Source organism: Asterias rubens, chromosome 1, assembly GCF_902459465.1.
Source record: "Asterias rubens chromosome 1, eAstRub1.3, whole genome shotgun sequence".
Classification (NCBI taxonomy): Eukaryota; Metazoa; Echinodermata; class Asteroidea; order Forcipulatida; family Asteriidae; genus Asterias; species Asterias rubens.
This window is the reverse complement of record NC_047062.1, coordinates 19,549,552-19,574,504: the sequence shown is the minus strand read 5'-3', so window position 1 is coordinate 19,574,504 and position 24,953 is coordinate 19,549,552. Positions and strand designations below refer to the sequence as shown.

General features: G+C 38.1%; 1 protein-coding gene across 7 annotated transcripts in view; it reads left to right on the top strand.

Moving 5' to 3' along the window:
• Positions 1 to 567: 567 nt before the first annotated feature.
• Positions 568 to 24,953, top strand: part of LOC117288321 (1-phosphatidylinositol 4,5-bisphosphate phosphodiesterase beta-4-like) — a 61,835-nt gene continuing 37,449 nt past the window's right edge. For 4 of the 7 annotated variants that reach the window (XM_033769148.1, XM_033769134.1, XM_033769141.1 and 1 more), the window contains exons 1-11: positions 586 to 713; positions 7,031 to 7,110; positions 8,607 to 8,742; positions 9,379 to 9,479; positions 11,502 to 11,668; positions 14,536 to 14,746; positions 16,373 to 16,466; positions 17,069 to 17,233; positions 18,244 to 18,334; positions 19,298 to 19,375; positions 22,271 to 22,351. In XM_033769148.1, coding sequence (XP_033625039.1) covers positions 678 to 713; positions 7,031 to 7,110; positions 8,607 to 8,742; positions 9,379 to 9,479; positions 11,502 to 11,668; positions 14,536 to 14,746; positions 16,373 to 16,466; positions 17,069 to 17,233; positions 18,244 to 18,334; positions 19,298 to 19,375; positions 22,271 to 22,351 — 1,240 coding nt within the window. In that variant the 5' untranslated portion in view covers positions 586 to 677. Of the gene's footprint in view, positions 714 to 7,030; positions 7,111 to 8,606; positions 8,743 to 9,378; positions 9,480 to 11,501; positions 11,669 to 14,535; positions 14,747 to 16,372; positions 16,467 to 17,068; positions 17,234 to 18,243; positions 18,335 to 19,297; positions 19,376 to 22,270; positions 22,352 to 24,953 lie in introns of all 7 variants that reach the window. The other 3 variants (XM_033769164.1, XM_033769157.1, XM_033769181.1) reach the window with 2 other exon arrangements.

Below are 24,953 nucleotides of genomic sequence, written 5' to 3'. Positions count from 1 at the left end.
TGTAGCTGTTCAGGCAATGACATCTCGTCACTTAAAGGTGCAAACTCTGTTTCACCGAACAAGTTGATGATTTAAGTTGTTACATTTTACTCTTCCACTGCTAACATGATTGAAAACAAAAGCTGGCAAAAGGTGCTACATGCTGCATAATTGGTTGCATTTGTAGATTTGCAGTGATAGCACACTGACTCTCTCTGCAAATCTCACGATACTGCTGCCGTCTGGGGAGGCTGCCCTCGCGAGACTACTGCTCTTGCGCGAAAATGCTGGCTAGCGACTACGGCCCTGTTGAAATGGAGCCGTTGTCTCGTGGGAGCCAGCAGCTATGCTATCACTGCAACAACCATTTAACGACTTGTCTACAAGTCTAATATTCTGCCCTACAAAACTCCTGTTTATTGAATGGATTGGACTTTTTATCCCAGTGCCTTTTAATTTTTTCACACAAAGACAACATTTCAAAGAGTGATAACCTTATCAAAGCAGGCAATGGTAACGTCAATAATTTAAGATATTTAGTTACATATATTAATTACATGACTTCCTCTTTATGTCTTCTGCAGGAGGCAAGTTATCTCGGCAAAGTTGGACCCATCCTGGACCCATACGCCAAGGGCAATGTCGATGACAGAACTCTCACAGTGTGTAGCGGATTGGACCTTGTCAACATCAACTACATGCATATGGTTGCCTCCTCATCAGAACTTGCACAGGTAAACATGTAGATGATGTTAATAAGTAGATGCTAGGTGGCTACATCTCGTTCCAAATTGTCATGTCGATTCCATCGAGAAATGACTTCCAATCGGCATCAAAATTGATTGCCATGGTAACACAATATTACTCATGATTATGTTGATAAAAAGACCTGGTGTGTTGCCCAAACTGGAGTGCTGTCTGTTTGGTATTCAGAGAAATACAATCGGGAAAATGCTGTGCTTGATCTTAAGATAAGACTGAAGGCTTTCCATTGTGGGAAAACTAACTAAAAGGTTTTTCGGTCGCACTGTGTTAAATCTCTTTTGTGAGCAGTGTTGTTGGATTAAGTGCTCTTAGAAGAGCCAGTTTCTGCCCAACGTTTCGATCATAGTGCTGCTCATTCTCCAGAAGACAATCTGAGCATACATTGTGTCCGCCATATCTCAAAAAGGCTTATTTAAAAAGAACTCTTAAGATAAATCCAGTTATAACATGTTCAGTATCAATCAAAAGTCTGGTACTATAATATTGTCTCTAAAACTAAAACTAACTTCCTAATCGGAATTTTTTTAGCCTTGATCTGTTGAGCCCGTCTCACGGTGCCAGACTCCCCTGAAATTCCCTGGAGTCCCCTGGTCCAGCCAACCAGATTCCTTGAAGATTTATCCTGTAATATTTGATCTCATGGGGTGCATTTTATACCTTGCATCCGAGGTTTGGCTAAAACTGCTAACTCGGCATGTGTCTACAGTTATATAGACAGGGATGTGATTTCTCCGTTTTTAAAGGATTTGGGTACTTTTTCAAAATGTCCATAGATTTATATTAAACTTACAGGGTTTGAAGATAATGAGAGTGGAAAGCTTCCCTTCAAATATTACTTACTGAGGTGCTGTAGTTATTGAGAAATGAGTAAAACAATGTCATGAAAATATGTTTGTAAATGCTTAAAATAATTTTCATGACATTGTTTTACTCATTACCCCAAAACTACAGCACCTCAGCATGTAATATTTTCAGGGAAGCTTTCTACTATCATTATCTTCAAACTGTGTAAGTTTAGTGTAAATCTGTGGACATGGTGTTTTTTGTCCTACAAAGAGTACATACACCCTTTAAACGGAATTCTGTTTTGTTTTGCCCTAAAAAAATAAACTATAAAAAAATCCTGTTTTTTTGCCACCCCCCCCCCCCACAATTTTTGTTTATTTTTTATATTTTTGTTAAAGATAAAATACATAAGAAATGAAACCATAACGTAAAATCAAAGATAAATGATAATATTGGGCATCACATGTAATGCTTTCTCGCTTAGTCTCCTCAACAGTCTATCATATCCCTGTGTAGGTGGGGGATGTTTGCTGTGTGTAGTATTTGATATAGGGTTTGTACATCACTGCCTGATGGGAGGGGAGAGTAAACTCATTGAAACACAATGCAGTTCTAGGTTCATCTAGGGGCTGCATCTTTTTTTAATGTTTTGTTCTGACTTCAGAAACCACACACACACACACTGAGGTATTGATTGAACGTGCACAAAAGCCAAGCTGATGGATTTCTGTATCTATGAAGCGGAGAACATTGCCCCCTGATGGGAGTTGGGGGATTCATTCTTTTGCTTAACAAAGTTCAAAGTAACATCTGACATGCTGAGCAGTATGTGCTTGCGCACCTTATTCATAATAAAAATAATAATAGTGGCTTCTTATATAGCGCAGAGGCTCATGTGCATTGACAATGGCAGGGCTTGATTTTCAAAAAAATGTCCCTATTAGTCTACAGGTCTTGTTTAGAATGTTCACTGCACCAAAATATTGTGAGAATATGCTGGAATATGCTCATAATTGGCAGTCATTGAAGGTCATTGCAAGTTTGTTATTTGTATTTCATTTAAGAATTGGAGCCATTCATATGATAACCATTTCTTTTAAATATTTTCATTAAAAAGAAACATTTAATGTATTAATGCATAAAAGAGAACAATATATTTGTTTCACTTCCATTTCATTATTTAACAAGAGGAACAAAAAAAGCCATGTATCTCTTGCCTTCTTCTGTAAAGATTACTGCATCTATACATGTAGTTTCAAAGCAGAATTTATTTTCAAGATAATGACTTTGGGAGCACAATTATAAGAGTTGACTAAAAATTGATATCACGTTGCTTTAAGAGGGGGAAAGACCTGACCTCACAGCAACTGCATAGACTCTCAATGCAAAGGTTGCCCTATTTATAGAGGGGGGCGAATCCCATGTTCAACGTACCCTCAAGTAAGCATGGTTAGCACACACACACACAAAAAGACTCCCCTCCCCCCCCCCCCCCCCTTAAAAAAAAAAAAGCTGAACGTGTTCAAGTCGATGATTAAAGATTACCCCGCAAAGCTTGATGGTTACTTACGGCCGGCTGATTCCTAATCAAGGCAAATATAGCGTAAATCTGTCAGCGTCTAAGAGCTGAGTCCGCTTGATCCACCAGACCTTGCATATCAAATAGTCCCTCAGTCTTCTTCTTCTTCTTACTCGGACACACCGTTGGGGAACGATCATGCGACATGCTGTTCAGTTTGTGGCTCGTTATGCGAGGAAACTTCAAGATTTGTGATCGGGTTTTGGACTCGAGTAATTTCATTGCAGCTAGTTCAGTGCCCTCCTCTCTTCTCCCATTTACTTGGCCGCCATACTTTTAATATTCAAATTCAGTGAGCTTGTTCATGTACATGTTGTCACAAGTGTAGTGTGAGCACTTATATATGTTGTGAAAACCTTCTGCCTTTATGTTAAAAGTATTTCGAGGAACTTGAGTTAGCTGTTGCAAACTGCTACCAACCAGAACGACCTAAATAGTTAATGGCCTGATGTTTCGGCGCTAGCAGAGTTATCCTGGAAGGCGAAACGTATTTCAATTCATGCATAAGTTTTGGCTAAAAATATTCTTGTTACAGAAATGTGGTAAGAAAACACATTATCTCACACTGAAGAATTTGATGGAAAGAACGACTATACTGGAGTTGAATTTCACCATTTTTAAGAATGCTAAATTTTGATAGATGCCAATATATTACCTCCCTTAGTTATTACCAAATGTTGTTTAACCCTGTGCACATTTCAGCCCACAGACATGACAACATTTAAAGAATGTGACAAACAAAATAGTTTTCTATGAATTGTTGTTGATATATTTGTATTAAAATGCCAGCTGTGAGCTTTCTACCCTATAAGATCCCCACTAATTGTGTAACTACGTGCACAAGTACGTGCATTATCACATTTAAGGATAGGGTACTCATGACGTAGGTAGGATTCACCACCCCCTCCATGTTTGGGTGAAGGTAGAACTTAAAAATCAGTAAGATGCATAAAAAGAGGAAGTAGTTGAGGCTTGCTTTGCCAACTCCACAGTCATGTAGAATATATGTAGATTGTGATTCCTGTTAAAGTATCATGAGAAAGTCAGTATAAACAAGTGTACCCATCCCACTTCATAAATTGGAAGTTGGGATTTTAAAGCCATTGGACCCTTTTGGTTCAGAAAAAATAAAAAATAAAAAAAGGTCACAGATTTACAAATAATTTATAGGGTTTACAGAAGGCAATGGTGAAAGACTTCTCTAGAAATATTATTCCATGAAATGCTTTACTTTTTGAGAAAACAGAAAAACAATATAAATTCTCGTTAACGAGAATTACGGATTTATTTTAAACACATGTCATGACACGGCGAAACGCGCGGAAACAAGGGTGGGTTTTTCCGTTGTTTTCTCCCGACTCCGATGACCGATTGAGCCTAAATTTTCACAGGTTTGTTATTTGATATAGAAGTTGTGGTACACAAAGTGTGGGCCTTGGACAACACTGTTTACCGAAAGGGTCCAATGGCTTTAAGTCCAATCAGAATGAATGTAGAATGCAACGTGCGTAAATGTTGCTTAGGCTCGTCATTGACACCCCTAGAATAACATTGCTCTTAATTACCTCAAAATTACCCCCCCTCCCCCCAACCTCATAATCCCCAAATCCCCCCACTCTATTTCTGAAAGCAGATGGCACGCTAGGTTCAACAGGAAGAAGCGGTAGGATATTCCTAAGAATCGTCGTTGTTGTCTTCAGGAAATTAACAGGCTGTCTTGAGAGAGTCGAAAGTCGATTCTCGGAAAGCAAACAGATACATGAAATCCAGGACGGGGTGTCTCATTCTTAATATAGATGCTGGTGTGACTTGGTGTTTGGTTTAAGAAAGTGCAATGAAATTATAGAGTTTTTAGGTTGGGCGGTGGTACATGTATGTCATTTGTAGAAAATTTGTAGAATTTTTGATCGTATAAAGAAAGTCAAATACAAACAATAAATAACTATATAGTAAAGGTTTGCGGTAACACCATGTAATGATAATCTCTAAATGAGTTGGGGTGGTTACGAAAAAGAACCATTGGTTTCAACTCAACGTTTGGATCAGTATGCTCTGATCGTCTTCTAGATAGTATTTCCACCATATAAAGTTTCAAATCCTACTTAATCTATACTATGGCGAAAAATCGAGGGGGTTTGATTATGAATTTGATGTGACTTTCTTATTTACAAAGGATAAAATCCAGGCAATCATTACTTGCATTTAAAGCGCTTGAATTTATAAGTGGTTGAGTGCAGTACAGGTTGAACTGATTTTTGTGTGGACTCAAGTAGAAACTCACCATCTTTTTATCAAATGTCTTGGACAGAATTTCTTCTTAACTGTAAACAACAAAGGTCTTAAATGCTAGAAAACATGTTATTCCCGAACAATCAGAGACGGCCGCATGAATAAAAATCGAAACTGAAAAATTTCCAAACGCAGGGAATATACGACGGCGGTTCAAAATTATGTGGCCTTAAATGGCCTTAACCATTTCAGAGGAGGTGAAAAAGGGCCTGGGGAAATGCTAAACACCCCAGCGTGAGCGATGTCAAACCAGAACTCTCTGCGGCTTAATGATTGCAGTGACATCACATAGCAACCACCTCTAAGTGCTTGGCAACTGCCGGGGGTTGTGTTTTCTGCAGCATGATGTCATAACGTCCTTTGTGGCATTGTCAAGGAGTCGTCGCATGTTCCTTAGTAGTGTCATACAAGACGCTCCTAACCTACAAGCATCTTCTTAAGTTACATTTGAAAGTATATCTGTTTTTGGGGGGCCTGCCATTTGTTTTGCATTGATGATGAGGATTTTTTCCTTTTTTTTTCTTAAGATTTGTTTCTTCTCTTCTTCATGAAGACATTAATGATCGCCTGTGTTTTAAGGAACTGTTTCTCAAATTTCATACACTCTTTGAATTTTTCATTTCCTTGACGTTTTGGGGGTTAAAATTTCATTCAAAGGAATGATTGTCAAAAATTTGTGAATTTTGTGAGCAAGTTCTGACTTCTGTAGAGTTATCTGTTCAATTTTGTTAAGATTTCATTCAAAGGGATGATTTTCAAAAATTTGTGAATTTTGTAAGCAAGTACTGACTTCTTTAAAGTTGTATTTGTTCAATTTTAGCCACTATCTTACTTCATCTGACCGATTGTCCAATTTGATATTCTCCCACCTTTTTGTCAGTTATGTTTAAATTAACAGTACCTTAGTCATATGTTAAAACAGAAGTATTGACAGCCTTCAATGAGATATAAATATCTTGTCCTGAAAGGCTCCTCATAGAAGACTGTCAAGCGTGACCTTTTCAATTTGGAATGGTTTACCAACAACAACTGATAAGCTTTGTTTTTCGCTGGTTCGGGTGGTCATGAACATGTAGTATTGAATAAGTGCAGTTATTAGCCTCCGTTTATTGTGAGCGGCGGTGATAGGTCAATCCAATGTTCGATGGGCTGTTGTTAGGTCCTCGCAAGAAAAACACTTTTTTTTTTAAATAACCATTGGATTGGGAGGAATCTGATGGTCTGACGCCTGTCCAGGCTATCAGTTTTTATTTGTTTGAGGTAAGCTTGTTTTGTTTTCTACATTGGTTTCTGACTGTCTGTGCTTATCAGCCTAAGCCATGGTTGTTTTCGGGTTTTTCTATTTTGGCCTAATGAAACAATTTCTCATAATTTCTCGGAAGGAATCTATTGGTCTAACGCCTGTCCAGTCTATCAGTTTACATTTGTCTGAAGGAAAGCTTGTTTTCCTGACCTTTGCATACCAACCTAAGCCATGGTTGTTGCCATGTTTTTTTTACTTTGGCTCATTCTATCAATTTCTCATCCAAAAACCCTTCTAACCATGAACTTCAAGTCAGCAAAATAATCTTATTATCAGTCTCTTCTATTCTCCCCTCTTCTCCTCTATCCACCTTTCTCCTCATCCTACAGGAGTGGTTTGACGGACTCCTGAAGATTACCCACAACTTCAAAGCCAACAATGTGTGCCCAATGACCAGCCTAATGAAGCAGTAAGTCAAGACCTAGGTCAGACCTAGGTCAGACCTAGGTCAATGTATTATTATTGCGGAGGGGGGAATACGGCAATGTGAATTCTCACACCCTCACTGATGGCTCCTAAGTAGATGACTCCGTGACTGCACACCTGAAAAGAAAATTATGACGAACGTTAATGCATCCTCAATTATATGAGGGGCTGGCAGCATTAATCTTTGACAAGATTTCATTTACATATATTTAATTTGGGATTAAAAGTAGCGCCACTGCGGTGGATTTTTTTAAAACTTACTATGACCAGATTTATTGAGAATGACAGTTACTACTACCACTTAACTCGACCCTGTGTAAAATAAAAAAAAAAAAAAAATATGAAATCAAAAAGTTGCCACAGTTATTTTGTTTAAATCTTGTGGGAGGTAGCAAATTAAATATAAATGTAGCCCTATATGTAAGCTTTATAGTGGTGTACAATGTTAACCAGTTTATGAGAAGTAAACCAGTTGTTTCAATAAATGACCTGAGCACATGAAGCAATTAATTCTCAAGAAATAGGTAGAATTTAAAGGTTTTTTAAACGGTTACTCAAGCAGATTTTTTTTTAATGAAAATGCTTTTTCAACTTGTTTACAATGTACTTGTTTATCAGTTAATTACAACTTTGATACATTTAAACTTCCCAATGACACTACTTTGACAACATTTGTAGGGGTTGCTTTTTGTTATACCTCCATGCTGCAACAAAGTTTCTGTTTTCCTTTGGTCTTTAACTTACTGCATGTTTTTTGTGCAGAATATACAAAACCAGTCTTCCAAGGTTGAAACACTACTTATAAACCCATGCCTTTCACTGCCCAACATCAACAGCTTGAGCCCATCCATTGCTGGATGCCTTTTATTCTTCCTCCATCTGTCCATGCTTTATGTATCCCCATGGAATGCCCTACTATAGGGAGTACTGTATAGTTGTTATCCATAACTGTATTGTTTCAATAATTTGTTCCGACATCTTGGTTTTGCAGCAGCTTAAACAACATTGTGTTTTTTATTTTCTTTAGTTTTTTTCTATTTATTTATTTGTTCCCCATTGAACACTCCACTTTACTCTGCCAAGATCATTCTATACTTAGAATAAATGCGGATGAATGAACAACACAATGACCAACAAGGCAGAGAATTACCTCTTAGTCCGACCCGCTGCACAAGTCAGGCGTGTTTTGCAGCGTCCGTGTAATGTGAACCATCTATCAAGTAAAACCTTTTTGAATAGGAGAGGGGGAAGCCGACCTATGCGACTCTCCCCTTTGGGATGTCCATTGACTTCTTCAAGTCAATAAATCCCGCAACACAAGACGAAGTCCCCGACGTGGTTTCTATTGTGTGTGTGTCTCCCCCCCCCCCCCCCCCCCACCATAGATGCTCTTTTAGAGAAACTCTGTCGCATCGTCGCTAACAGTCCCTCTCTTTTTTTTTTTTTTTCCTCCTCTCCTTCCTTGATACCCAATTGCAGCTGGATGAAGATATGCTTTCAGGTGAACCCGAGTGGCAATATACCTGTGCGAAACCTCACCAGGACCTTTGCCTCGGGCAAGACGGAGAAGATCGTCTTCAAGTCCCTGGAGGAACTTGGGCTTCCCTCAGGAAAGGTTTGGAACTTTGGGGAAAAATAGCTATATTCAATTTCTGAAAATTTATCGGTGAGATTTTACCAAAGTCACGCCTGTTTTGATGGTTAAAACTACAAAGATGGAATATTTTCCGTCATTGTTTTTCCCCAATTGATGAGTTTTAAGGGCCTCCCCATCTAGTATGGTCAGACAGAGGATGAGAAATGTTGACTTTTAGTTTCTCTTAAATGCTCAAACAGGAAATGAAAAACCATGCTATTGAATTAATACAAAACAACAACTTTTGTAAACCCTAAATTCAGATAGTTAAGTTTTTCCTAAGCAATTGAGCGATATCGGCCAATAGCGTTTTGTACTTCTTGAACCTTCTTTCCAGGCAATTTCAAAACATTTAGGTGTTTTTCGAAGGCCACACAATTGTGAAGCGTGGTTCATACTTCCTGCAAATGCAAATTGGATACCGTCACAAAGTTGCAACGAATGATTCGGAAGAATAGAGATGTGCTCAAATTCTGCGAAACATTTTCTGCGCAAACAGCGCTGTGATGTAAACATTCGTTTCGCATGCGCTGTCACTATAAACTGGGTTTAAACCATGGCATGGGAGACTGTTGAAAGTGTTAATAAACTTTCTTTTTCCTGTTCTCTTTTCAGAATGATGAGATAGATCCTCAGACATTCCCATTTAGCAAATTCTATGATCTGTATCACAAAATCTGCCCAAGAACTGATATAGAGGACCTCTTCAAGCAAATGTAAGCTGGCTAATCCCTCCTGGCCTTCCTGGTCTTCCTCATATTTCCTCAAAATGATCAGTAAAATGTCTCGCACAGGACTTCATTTTTAGTAAATATTTTTTATTTTAGACCAAGACAAATCAGACAAACGTTACAAATTAATTGTTGCATTTAAGAAATGTGTCAGCTTTATAAATAATGTTCAGACATGTAACTTCTCAGCTCATCAGATGACTTCCTCTGTTTCCCTCTTTTCATTTGGCGCCATTGAAAACTTGGGGAAAAACACGCTGTGGAAAGTTGTGTGTGGTACATGCAATTTTCTTTCTTTTTGGGGGGCAAAAACAAAATTTGAATCTCTTACATTTAATCAGCTGAGGGTTTACTTGATTTGCTCAGTTATAAGAACAGGGTTGTTTTCCTCCGTCGCACCTAGAATGTTTTAAACTCCCACTCTGAAGTCCTCCAGGAATGCAAAACAGCCCACTTTTATTTTCATGTAACCACAACTCAATAACACATCTTTTCACACTTGCTTTCAGTTTTAAATGTCAGTTTTTATTACGTATGTCTCTGTCTAGACAACCACCTATCAATGTCTTACTGATTAAAGGCTGAGTCATGATAACGATCATGACGCAAAAAAAAAAACGCATTGTACTGGTTGAATTGCTCCACGCAGAATACGCACTCGCTCATTTAACCAATAGAATGCATTATCTTTGCGTCGTGATCGTTCCCGTTATCGCTGCAGTGTGACTCGACCTTAAAGTAGGCCTGACACAAGCTGTGTTACTCAATCTTACTCCATTTGCAAATTTTTGTATAATGTTTTTGTAAAAAAAATTTCATAAGAATTAGTTAAAGTCACCTGGAAATAGATTTTTTTCTTCTTTTAAACATAAGAGTATATGCTTAGGACGATAAAACAATTTTTTTAGTAATTGTTTGTCACGATTTATATGTTTAAAAAATATATTAAGCTGTTTGGGGGGCTGACTCCGCCTACCCCTTTTGTGACGTCAATCGAGGCAGACTTTGCCTGCAATGCGTATAGTAAACACACGTGCAAAGTACATGTACTTCCAAGTCGTGAGTTGGTACATTTCAAAAAGTGTTTTTCTGCATTCAGCAGCAATACACCTGGTCGGCATTGCCGGAAAACTCCCCCCCTTTTTTTTTTTTTAAACGTACAAACTCACGACTTGGTCCGTACATGTACTTTGCAATTGTGTTTACTCTACGCATTACAGGCAAAGTCTGCCTCGATTGACGTCACGAACACCGCCCTCTCGGGTCGGGGTCTACTCTTAAATTTGTAAATAACATAAGAACTGATTGTTTAAAACCTTAGTTAACTGTTTATTCACATTCCACTCATCAAAACACATATATTAGTGACAAAAGCTTTATTTTAAAAAAATATCTCTTCCTGGTGACTTTAAAGGAACATTACAGAATTGGTTTTGCTAACAAAACAGTTGCTGGCAGATTAATCACCTTATGTAATCCACCATATACATAAACTGACAAACCTGTAGAAGTTTGAGATCAATCGGCTATCTGGGTCACAAGAAAATAGTGAAAAATCAATGACACATTTTACATGACATCAATGCCAAAATACTCACTGAGTTATTTCTCACTGAGTTATATCACATTTCAGACAGAAATATTCAAGGCATGTTTTCTACTAACATAGGGTGCATTCGTTTAGCTTTCCTGGGTCGACCCCAGTATGTTTTTTGGTTTTTTTTCCTGGATGAACGTGTGCAGATAATTACCCACGTTCGTCCTGGAAAAAAAAAAAAAAAAAAAACGCCACACACTGGGGCCGACCCAGGGAAGCTAAACGAACGCACCCATAATATAAATCATATGTAAATCATATGATCTTCGCAATTTTTGTTTCTTACCAATTCTGTAACATAAAGAAATAAACAGTCCTAAATAGTTGTGAGATAAAACAACAAGTAAAGAAATTTGTAGAATGCTGTTATGTTTTTTGTTTTTTTGTTTTTTTTCTCCTCTGGACTACAGGAGCAAAAGTGATCAAGAGGGCCTGACAGTAAGCGAGTTAATTGAGTTCCATAATGAGAGACAGAGAGACCCGCGACTAAATGAAATACTCTTCCCATTCTACGACCGTGAGCGTATTCTTCAAATCATCAACACTTATGAGAAGGACCTGGAGTTTGTCAAGAGAGGTTAGTGGAGGGTATCTCAATCCCCCCCCCCCCCCAGAAAAAAATTAATAAAAATAAAATTAAATGAGGAATGATTCTAACATTCTCGTTAGAATAATATAAACAATGAAAGAAAACTCACCAAATGATGACTCACTTACTTTTATACAACATAAAATTAATATTCTTTATCCCCCATGCAAATTTCCATCTATTAATTCTTTGCAGTACAACAAGCTGCCAAAATATAGGATTCGAACTGCCTCTAGCTACCGGGCGATCACGGTGGTCTAGTTGGTAAGACGCTGCTCTAGATTTGCAAAGGTCGTGGGTTCGAATCCCACCTGAGTAATATGCCTGTGATTTTTTTTCACAGAACTCGGGAAAGTACTGAGTATACAGTGCTAACACACATCGGTGTATATGGGTAAAACCAAAATGAATATTGTTTATCCCCGTTGCGAGTTTCCGTCTACTGAACCCTCTTATAGTCGCAACACAATTTGTACTACAAGAAAGGCGCGTATATCAACATGAAGACGGCTTCTTCTCCTGTTCCACCTGGCACAACTGTCTTTTTTAAGGGGACAGTGAAGTTAATTACCCGGAACTTTTAAGAGGGGGATTGTAGATGCGATCGAGGGGAGGTCGTCTCTCTGCCCAATCCACCTGTCTCCATTTTGCATTTTCCTGTAGTTCATCAACAAGTGATGCATACTAATGATCGAGGTTTGGTCTTCCTGTTGATAGTGGAGAGTTGTCGATATTAAACCGCCCTCCCACCCCCCCTTCTCCTCCTTCCGTCCCCCACTCATTAGCAATGTTTGCGAACAAGCTGGACCCAGATTAATGGTGCCGCTTACTGCGGAATTCTGCCCTTCTTTTGGCAACATGTAATGCACAGAATTTTACTTCTATGAATATTACTTGGTAGAATTATATAAATGCCAAGGAACAATTATAGTTAAGTGTCTAGGCACAAATGCCATGGACCGACATTCAAACCACGTTGTTATGACTCAGCCACCAAAACTTGAGTTCAGCCACGACGGCTTTTATTGGACAATTTATATGGAGCGCATCTTCATTTTTGTCCAAATGATCTTGGAAAAAGCCTGAAGGGTATTTTTACAAGTTATCTATAGACCTTTCTACTACATCGACACAGCCAGAGTTTTGGCCAACCAAGCTTGGAAAACTATGGGAAGCCATAAATGCAAAGCAGAAAAAGCCACAGTTCGGTAATAACGTCACACAAATATTTGAAAATAGTGGTGAATTTGTTGGGAACAAGGCAACCAATCATGGGATGTATTTTTTTGTTATTTGAAAGTTTGCAGAAATGTTGAATTTGGTCACAACATCTGTGAATTGTGTTAAATTGTTATGTGCTCTCGAACAGGCTGGTCCTGGAGATAGAACAATAAGAAGTTCAATAAATTATTATTATTATGAACATGATTGAATGTTTTGCTAGCATTCAGCCAACCGTGCCAACTATCGCATTTTGTTTATCAACAATGGAAAGATGCATCCTCCCCAGTGTCCAACTTTGACTGATTTTATGTCTAATGATCAATATTGGATGCCATCAGAAAATGACTGCGTTGGTCACGGTGTGAATTATCTCATTACTATACTTAGTGCTCCGTTACTTTTTAGTTTGTCAAGTTGCTAGAGTTACTCAAGAGACATGTTTCAATGCAGAATTTTATGACTTATAAAACAATCAAACTTTCACGCTCATTTTTCTTGAAACACAGTAATTGCTTGTGCCTTGACTCTGTTTAAAAGCTTCTATTACATACATCTTCTGGCCACTCCACAACAAGCTGGACCCAGATTAATGGTGCCGCTTACTGCGGAATTCTGCCCTTCTTTTGGCAACATGTAATGCACAGAATTTTACTTCTATGAATATTACTTGGTAGAATTATATAAATGCCAAGGAACAATTATAGTTAAGTGTCTAGGCACAAATGCCATGGACCGACATTCAAACCACGTTGTTATGACTCAGCCACCAAAACTTGAGTTCAGCCACGACGGCTTTTATTGGACAATTTATATGGAGCGCATCTTCATTTTTGTCCAAATGATCTTGGAAAAAGCCTGAAGGGTATTTTTACAAGTTATCTATAGACCTTTCTACTACATCGACACAGCCAGAGTTTTGGCCAACCAAGCTTGGAAAACTATGGGAAGCCATAAATGCAAAGCAGAAAAAGCCACAGTTCGGTAATAACGTCACACAAATATTTGAAAATAGTGGTGAATTTGTTGGAAACAAGGCAACCAATCATGGGATGTATTTTTTTGTTATTTGAAAGTTTGCAGAAATGTTGAATTTGGTCACAACATCTGTGAATTGTGTTAAATTGTTATGTGCTCTCGAACAGGCTGGTCCTGGAGATAGCACAATAATAAGTTCAATAAATTATTATTATTATGAACATGATTGAATGTTTTGCTAGCATTCAGCCAACCGTGCCAACTATCGCATTTTGTTTATCAACAATGGAAAGATGCATCCTCCCCAGTGTCCAACTTTGACTGATTTTATGTCTAATGATCAATCTTGGATGCCATCAGAAAATGACTGCGTTGGTCACGGTGTGAATTATCTCATTACTATACTTAGTGCTCCGTTACTTTTTAGTTTGTCAAGTTGCTAGAGTTACTCAAGAGACATGTTTCAATGCAGAATTTTATGACTTATAAAACAATCAAACTTTCACGCTCATTTTTCTTGAAACACAGTAATTGCTTGTGCCTTGACTCTGTTTAAAAGCTTCTATTACATACATCTTCTGGCCACTCCACAACATTTACAATGATGTGTATTTTGTCTCTTTTCACATATTATTAAAATAAAATTCTGCTTTTAGATCAACTGAGTGTGGACGGTTTATGCAGATACCTGATGTCTGATGAGAATGCACCAGTGTTCCTTGATCGGCTTGACCTGTACCAAGACATGGACCAGCCCCTATCCCACTACTTCATCAATTCATCTCACAATACGTACCTCACGGGGAGACAGTTTGGTGGCAAGTCCTCTGTGGAGATGTACCGGCAGGTCCTACTCGCTGGATGCAGGTTAGAAACCACGCATGATCAATGTCTTCCTACTTTAATCTGGTTTCTGAATTTTTATTTCCTTCAGAAAAATCAGCAAATTTGGTAATTACTCACAATATTTTAAGCATCAAAACTTACCATGGAGAGCTGATAATTATATAAAATATTTTGAGAAACGACTCCTCTGAAGTAACAAAGTCTTTGAGGAAGAGGTAATTTATCACTTAAATATTTTGAATCTGAGAAAGTATTGAGGCCTAAAACCTTTTGCAGGCATCTGAAAGCACACAATACCCGTCTTTGACAGATACTAAACGTGTCCATTGCCTTTAAAGGCAAGGTATACTTTTGGTAATTTTCAAAGACCAGTATCCTCACTTGGTGTATCCCAACATATGCATCAAATAACAAACCTGGGACCAACATTTGGGACCAATTGGTCAAGAAAATAATGAAAGAAAAAAATCAACCTTGTTGCTTGGAGCTGTGTGCTTTTAAATGCCTGAAAGGGCTTCATGCCTGAAGCCTTTCTCACATTCAAATTTGGGGGTGAAAAATAACCTCTTTCTCTCAATGTACATTATTTCAAATGGTGTTGTTTCTAACAATGTTTTGTTGTATTTACAACTCTCCAGTGATCTTTACAGAGTAATTTTTATTGTCATTAATGTTTGGAGTAATAACCAAAGGTATACCCTCCCTTTAATAGCCTGAAAAGCCCCATCAAAGCCCATGCAATATGTAGGTCAGTCCTATTCGATTATAATTTTCCTACTTTTTTCTTACCAAGGGTAAAATATTATGTATGTATGTATGAAACGCTAAGCTTTGCTAACATTGGAAATCGGACACCCCCCAGAATGCTATGTGATGTATGTATGTTTCATGTAATGGGTCACCCGCTAATTTTGAAATTAGTAATATAAAGGTTTGTACGTATTGGAATGGGGCCAGGAACATAAAGGTCCTGGAGCAAGATTCTGCTTGGTCCCTCGCCGCTTTTGTTTTTTCTCTCAATCAGGCAGACTGGCTACAGGGTGGAATTTCTAGGGTGACACTTGAAATATTCTGCTGGCTAATTTACTAACTGTTTGGAATGTTCCGATTTGAATTGTAACAGTTATTGCATTACTGGTAGTAATTAAATTAGCTCAAAGGGAATCTTGAGAGCGTTTCTTTTATTGAGAGATATGACATCCATGTCTGAATTCCGTGGGGGTTACACCATGTAAAAGTGGGTGCGTTCGATGAGCTTCCCCTGGTCGACCCTGCGGTGCTCATTCGGGTGAGCCCTGACAAGAGCTAATCAGACGATCACATGCCCTCTCATGGTGACGTCGTGCACCTCAGGCCAGCCCCAAGTGACCTGTTCCACAAGCAAGGCACTTGGGGCTGACCCGGGTGAGCCCCTGGAATGACGTCAAAGCTATTTGAACAGACCGGGGGCAGACCGGGGTCGACTCGGGGAAGCTAATCGAACGTACCCTATGTAGGTCAGTCCATTGTACTCGATAAAATATTCCAAGTTTTTTTTCAAGAAACAAATATCATGCCTGGATAAAGCGCTATATAATAACAACCAAGTATTATTATCACTACTATTATTTTTTTTTAATGTGTGTTTTTATTTTCTTTCTTGACTAGGTGTGTTGAGTTGGACTGTTGGGATGGCCGGAATGAGGACCAAGAACCAATCATTACACACGGTCTGGCCATGTGCTCAGACATCAACTTCAAGGTGTGACATTTGTCTACATTGTGGGTTTTTTCCCCCAGCATGTTAAACAATCCTCTTCAGCATAAGCGATATGTGATTGACCCACCTCTCCCCAATTTGACTTGTCATGTAACTATGCAGCCCTATAAAATGGCTGTATTTAGGTTTTTGTTTTAACACATTTGTGTTCTGTTACCCTGTTATCATTTAAGTTAAATTATATGAGTGCATACCCTTTACTGCTGGAAGGTGTGACACACACACACACACAGAAAAAACCCTTTGTAAATTGGACTGAAAATACATCTTGAAGTACACAGCTCCTTGCGCTTTTATGTGTCTCATTGTATTTCTTGAGACAAAGCAATTTCTATGAATTATAAAAAATCTGACCGTGAGAACAACTCAGCAACACAATGTCTTGAAATTTTCAGAGAAAAACAGCTTTGTTTGGTGTGCTTTATTAGTATGCATAAGAAATAAGCGTGGTTGCCCGAGCGCTCATTGGGCAGTGGGTTGTGCAGCCTGCACACCAGAATCGCACGACGTTCACTATCCAAAATATTTGTACAAATGAATCACTCTTCGTATCTTCTTCACCTCTCTCCACCTACCTGACTTAGGATGTCATCATAGCTATCCGTGACACAGCGTTTGTGACGTCAGAGTTCCCGGTGATTCTGTCCTTTGAGAACCACTGTACCAAGTTTCAGCAGTACAAGCTGGCCAAATATTGTGAGGAATACCTGGGGGAGTTTGTCCTGAAGGAACCACTCCCAGAGCATCCGGTAAAAAATCAATCTTTGGAATTGCTTTAATATGTTTCTGTGATTGTTCATGTAATGGACCCTTCCCATTAAATATGCTTATTACATTCACGCATGAGTACATACCCTATTGGTTTGGGAATACATTCACGCATAAGTACATACCCTATTGGTTGGCAAACGCCATAGAGTTGTGCACTAAGCAGACGCGCAATCACGTCTGTGTCATGCACCCACTAGCCGTGTACAAAACAGCGTGACATTCCCTCATTTTGCAAACCAAAATGTAAGTGCGCACGCGCTATGTGCAATTGACATACTTCATGGGAAGGGTCTATTGTTTAGGTTTAAATTTTTTTCCTGCGTATCTGGATTGATGACTTCAAGGACTGGACAGCAAAGGGAACTCATCAGACTGGCTGAAAACTGAGAAGAGTAGAGCCAAATCATCAGGGGTGCAGGGTCGCCCCAACGGCCGTATTGAGGTGCAGGGTCGCCCCAATGGCCGTAAGGCTATGGGACATGATGATGTTGATGATGATATATCTGTTTTCTCTTGATATAATATACTTGTATTGTGGCGTGTCGTGGCCGAGCGGTTAAGAGCACGGGACTCAAGCTCTGGTGTTTCTGATCAGAAGAGTGTGGGTTCGAGTCCCAGTCGTGACAGCTGTGTCCTTAAGCGAGACACTTAATACCATTATTTCTGCGTCGTCCCTCGGATGAAGCGTAAAGCCGTTGGTCCTGTGTGTTGTGTAATGCATGTAAAAGAACCCATTGCACTAAGAAGGGGTTTGCCCCGATGTTCCTGTTTTGATTGGCTGCATATTGCGACGCGGCACCTTGAAAACCATTCCTTGGTGCTATTTAAAAGCTGTAAACATGGCCATGTGACAACCTTTCAACCAATAGGACTGCCTAAACTGTCTGGGAATTTTATGAGTATTTATGTATTTATTGTAATAATTATCATTACACCTAAAAAGTTTCTTCTCCAAAGTTACAAAGATATGTGTTTTCTCCATCTTTAGCTGGATGCGGGAGTTCATCTTCCCTGTCCAAGCAAACTGAAGAGGAAGATTCTTATCAAAAACAAGAGACTCAAGCCAGAGGTGGAAAAAAGTGAGTAGCAGTTTGAATCAATAGATTCCAATGCCAATTTCAAGCTAGGCAGTAATAAAAGGATTACTTTGAAAATACTTGGGTCCAATTTCATAGCTCTGATTACCATGGAATACTTCTCTTATAGGCCATAAGCACAGAATTCCACGGTAAGCAGGGATGTGAAAGGGGGCTCTGTTTGCTTACTGCCAGCTTGTACAAGATTCCTGGAAACAGTGAAATGTACAGTGGCATATATACAGTGACGTGTACAAGATCCCATAAAACAGTGACATGTACAAGATCCGATGAAACAGTGACAACAAGATCCGATGAAACAGTGACAACAAGATCCCATGAAACAGTGACAACAAGATCCCATGAAACAGTGACAACAAGATCCCATGAAACAGTGACAACAAGATCCCATGAAACAGTGACAACAAGATCCCATGAAACAGTGACAACAAGATCCCATGAAACAGCGACATGTTACAAGATCCGATGAAACAGTGACATGTACAAGATCCCATGAAACAGTGACAACAAGATCCCATGAAACAGTGGCAACAAGATCCCATGAAACAGTGACAACAAGATCCCATGAAACAGCGACATGTTACAAGATCCGATGAAACAGTGACATGTATTTTCATTGTTGTTACTGTTATGTTAAAGGATGTATTTCGTCATTGGAACAAGAAAACTTTGTACAGGCAATTAAAATAAGATGAAACAATTCCCTAATGAAACCACCCTCATAAGGTAAAAAATATGGTCAGTTAAAGAATACGTATTGAAAAGAGGGGTGCATAAGGATGCCTGTCTTGCTCGGAAAAATGGCAAGATTATCCCACTTGAACTGATCTCTCTTCATGGGTGGGGAGGAAGGGGGTGTATTTATAGAGAGTTAGGGATTAGATATTGGGTGAAAATTGTGTGACATTTGTTTTAAGTTTTTGGACTATGTGGATTGATTTCAAGGGCAACTTGAGCAGCTGAGGTTGAAACCAGGAGCCATCTTGAATCCTGAGGATGAAGAAGATGAAGAACCAGAATCAGGTAAGGTCACCTCAAGACTCTAAGACTCTCCTCATTAAGTAATAATAATAATAATAAGACATTTGTAAAGCGCCTAATGCAAAAGCCTCTAAGCGCATTAAAGAAACAATAAAATAAACAATTGGAGAAAGATACAAGATACAAATAGGCAAATTACAAAAAAGAAGCTTTAAACAAATGAGTTTTCAACAAGGACTTAAAACATTGTAAAGTATCAGCTTGGCGAATATGCACAGGAAGACTATTCCAAAGAAACGGTGCGGCGTAAGAAAAAGATCTGTGGCCATAAAAAATGGAAGAAGCTCTAGTAGCAGAAAGCAATGACTGTTGAGATGATCGTAAAGTCCGAGTAGGGGAATAATGATGAACAAGTTCAGATAAATAAGCAGGAGATTGACATGTTTGAGCCTTGAAAGTTAACAGAAGAATTTTGTAAACTGTTCGAAACTTAACTGGGAGCCAATGCAATTGCATTAGTACAGGTGTACATGGTGATGACTCCTCTCCTTTGACAAAATCGTCTGTATCATTCTTGAGCTTACCCCTCAATCAATTTGATACATCGAATATTTACGACAAAGCCGCAAAATAGTGATAGTGACTCTGTATTGAGATCCATTCAAGAACCAAAGATCTTGCTCTTTTGATCAAACAGACCACGACATGTTTTTTTTTAACCTACGGCATTCTGATACTGTTTTTCTTGTTGTCTTTTCTATTGATACACAGACAGAAAAATTATATATATTTGTGGATGTTATATCTGCATGTGCTTGGTCATGGTGGAGTTTTTTTGTTGTTTTCTTTCTGTGTTGTAACCCGTTTGCTTTATGTTTTTAACGTCAGGTCTGACATTGTTGTATTCCTCCATCTGTCCATGAAGACGTTGTTCTGTACTTGTTTCTCCTTTTTTTCTTTATTGTTCTTTGGACTGAGGGGTGGGGGTAAATGCCGCCGGGCAACTTCAAGAGTAAACGATTTAGGAGCTTTCTAAACTGAAATTTAATGAGTTGGTTGTGACCGCCGAGTAATTTCTTTTTTTTATGTCTAGGACTGAAGTTGGTTTTATTATTTTAATACCAGTGGATCAAGTTATGAAATTTGTTGGCGTACTTCTCATTATCTGCTTGATTATTTTTTAGGATTTCGGTCTTTTATTTGGAATAATATTTCCACAAAAGGGTTAATACTGCAATTGAAATTTGGGTATGGCAGGAGACACTGAATGGAGTCATTAGACAGCAAACTTGAGAAAAACCTCTGGGATATGAATCTTGTGCAGCAGGGGTCTGTAGACATTCAAATGTCAAAGAATTTTGTTATTATTATTTGGGGTTATAAAAAATAAAAAAATTGACAAGAGTGGGATTTGAATCAATAACCTTCGGATAGATGTGCCGGCGCTTCACCAACTGAGCTATCTAGCCCTATGTTGGCGTTCTCCCTAGTTTGTCAATATATTTTTTGGGGGGTGCCAGTCAGAAGCCATACAACCTTTAAGTGCATTTTTTATTTTAATTTTTTAATATAGACTATTTCATCAACAAATTCTAAAAGAAAGGGAGGTTTTTTTCTCATTTCCAGTCAACTTGTGACTCAAACTCACATACCTAGAGTCCAATCTCATTAAACAGTTGTTCATGACATCCTCCCCTTTCTCTTTGACTAGAAAGCTACCGTGAAGTTTAATCTAGTCAAGTTTGCCAACCATGGACCCCAAAAACAAAATGATCCTTGACTAGTTTGTATTCCCACGCCCAACTTTTCTGGCTTTGGATGTGCATTTCTTGAATGGTTATCGTTACAGTTCCTTTCCATCCAGGTATATTTTTTTAAGAGTTTGACATTCAACTCTCCTTGGGTATTAATATGTCATGATAGAGAAGTATAAGTTGACTGAACACAAAAATAGATGCATTTATACCTTAGGGATAATAACATTGGAGTGGGGAGGTAAGATCTTAGACTGACCAAGGACATGTGCATGTGTGTACGTATGTCGTTACCCAATTTCGTATGATTTGTTCTTCATTTTTTTGAAAGTGTATACATCTTTGTCATTCTTTGTTTTTCCTTTCTCCTTCAAGAATGCACTCTCACAAAAGATCACTTTTTTATTATCAAACAACAAAAGAAAGAAAAATCAGATTTATTTTGTTTTGAGCGCACAATTAAAATGAGCTGATTTGGGAGACTGAATTGGTAAACAAATTAAATAAAAGCTAAAAACTTTCTATTTTAAAAAGACCATAAACGGGTACTTTGTAATTCTTTCAACAAAAGTCAATTAAAACTGATTATGTTTTTCGGGCGGGCTACAAAACATCCTGAGAAGGTTATTTCATGACCAGAAATACTGTGTTGTTTTTTATCCCATTTAGATTCGGTGTCATGTACCAAGAATCCGGTGTCTATTTATTTGTGGAATAAATAACATATCCCCCCAGGCTGTCAGGTTGTTTTTGTTTTCCTAAAAGTGATTACCATCGTTTTGAGTCATCATGGGTTACCATTGGGAACAGATTCATCATCATGGTATATTTCCTCCCATTTCCCCCCGTTGTCTCTTTGTTGCTAACCACGTCTCCATCAGCTAACCATTTCATTACAGATGCAAGATGTTACATAATAACCTTTTTTATACCCCCTCTCCCCCCATTTTGTTCCTTCTTCTTCTCGATCCACCAAATGAACTCTGTAACCTTAGTCTGAATGAGCCCTTAATATTTATTGTGTCAAAACAAACAAAGCTAACACCGTATCCAATCATTTCAACCTGTTTGGATTTTAATAATTTTTTCTTCCCTCCACACCCTTTTCTCCTTTTCTTACTACCTTTGCTTTTTTTAAATCCGATATCTTTAACCACTACTATATGTTTATGCACTTCAATAGACAGCGATTCGGAAGATGATGTTCGCCCACCTACTGCTAGTGTCGCCAACAAGCGCACACGCAGACAATCCAAGTTATCTGGTACATACATGTATTTTTTTAAAATTTTGTCCACTATTTTTTTTTTGTGGTCCATATTGACCTCTATTTTTTAATTTATTTTTTTGGCCTGTAGAGTTGATCATAAACCATCATTCGGTGACCGTTCGTGTGTGCCTCATTCACTTCATTATAGCTGCATGGATATGTACATATTTGTTACAAAACAACATGTTGTGCATCTTTCGGCCTTTATTAGGCCCTGTACATTGGGTGGATGGTTTTTTTGTTCTCCATATCTTCTCCTACCTCTGACTTTACTTATTCTACTTCTCAAAAAAAAACCAACAAAAAAACAACAAAAAACTTTGAAAAAAATGCTATGACTGCAGGAAAAAAAATGATATTACAGTTTCATTTCTTTTTTCTCCCTTTTTGTAATTTTATCATTTGTCATTTTTGAAAAAATAAATAAAATTGAAATACTTTGATGTTCGTAAGTTTGGTAATTATTGGGTTGAAAAAACAAAACAAAAAACAAGTTCACCTGTGGACTTGATGGTTAATTTCTGTGGAATATTGTATGTACTTTGTCTTGCTTGTGAGTCTGCTGTTCTATAGCTACAAAAAGCTACAAGTACATGTATAAAGAAAAAACAACTATGTGCTGTTTAACAGTGGGTAGACGGGCTTTTTGTTTTTTGTTTATTTCTTTTTTTCATTGTACAACTTTGTAAAGTACAGATGTTCTTTAACCTAATGTGGTGCTGAAACCTAATGTGGTGCTGAAAATGAAGATGTTGTACCAGGCGGCTGTTGCCTGCCGTATTATCAGTGCTACCCTGCGGCTGTTCCATGTCTGAGTATTAACAGATCAGATCGTGTAATTTTTCTGTTATTGCTTATTGTCGCTATTTCTACTTCTGTTGTTCTTCTCTCTGATGCGTCTTATAACTGACTCTGCCAACCGATTCCCACAAAGTTAAAGTGAAGTTTAAAAAATTATTATTTAAAACAATTTCCCCTCTTATTTGTGACTAGATTTTTAATAGTTTCCAATACTTTTGAGTGGAAAAATAAGTGCTAGATACTCCCTTGATGGCAAAGTCATGCATACTGTATGTGAACCTTTGGCTTGGTAATATCTGTTACCTTCTGTGGCTTTTCTCTCATTTTGTGGGAGTAGTTAGAGAATAATACTTGCTCCCAATTGTAAACAAATCATCTCACTGCAGCTCTTGACCAATCTACACATCTTTATTTTTCAACTCACTGGGCTGTAGGAACTACATTTATCTACCATAGAAGTGATCACCAACGCCCTTGACAACACAATAGCTACCTGAGATTTGTAAAAGAATTTTGTAAGAATTTGTTTTTAAAGGTGTCCACAGGTCCCCTGCTCTTGTGAAATACTTGTTGCTTGTTAAATTTATAAATATTAATCTGGATAGTCCTTTAGGAAAAAAACATGCTTAAAGAATGAAAAGTGTTTAAGTGAAGGGATGTGGTTCTGAACAACATACCTTCACTTAAAGGAACGTTACAGAATTGATAAGAAACAAAAATCGTGAAGATCACAGATTTACATCAAACTTACACGGTCTCATGATAATGAGTATAGAAAACATCCCTTGAAATATTTCGGTCTGAAATTTCATATTTGATGAGAATTCTGTAATCTGTTTTTAACTATTCTCTCGTACCCAGATGGTCGATCGATCTCAAACTTCTACAGGTTTGTCAGTTTATGTATATGGTTGATTACATAAAGTGTTTACTGCCAGCAACTGTTTTGTTAGCAAAACCAATTCTGTAATGTTCCTTTAAACAATTTTCATTCTTCAAAGCATGTTTTTTTCCTGTAAGACTATCCAGATTAAAGGTACATGTTGCCTTGGATCAGTCGAGTTGGTCTTTGAAAAGCGTTCTGTAACCGTTTGTTATAAAATGCATATGGGTAGAAAGATGTTGTAAAAGTAGAATACAATGATCTATACAAATATGCCTTGAAATTGTGTGGTTTTCTGTTTACCTCGTCGACTAACACGTTCGGCCATTTATGGGAGTCAAATTTTTGACTCCCATAAATGGAAAACCGTGCAATTTTAAGTGATACTTGTCTGGATCATTATATTCTACTTTAAAACATCTTTCTAACCATATTATGTGCATTTCATAACAAACGGTTTCAAACGCTTTTTATAGACCAACTCGTCCGATCCAAGGCAACGTGTTCCTTTAATATTTATAAATTTAACAAATTTTCCAAACAGAACCAACAAAAAGATGAACAAAAGAAGGCCTTGACACTTTTATTAAGTAGACCCCTTGCATATGACATCACAAGACCCAAACCATGCCCTCATTAAGGTCAGTGCAGACCTATCATTGGCTGAGAGTTGTGCAGGGCGCGTCCGTACACAAGTGGTTTCCATTGTTTTACCTCGGGGATGGCGGCCGCTGAAAGGGTCTGTAAAGGTTTCCTCAACTCTGTTCTCTACTGATAATTGTTCTTTCTTTCATTTCCCCCATTCCATTATTGAAATTATTTTTATTTTTTGGGGAATTTTAAGTCTCATGTAATCCGACATCATCCATGGACATTTTGTAATACAAATTTTCTTTGGTAATTGTTTTTTCT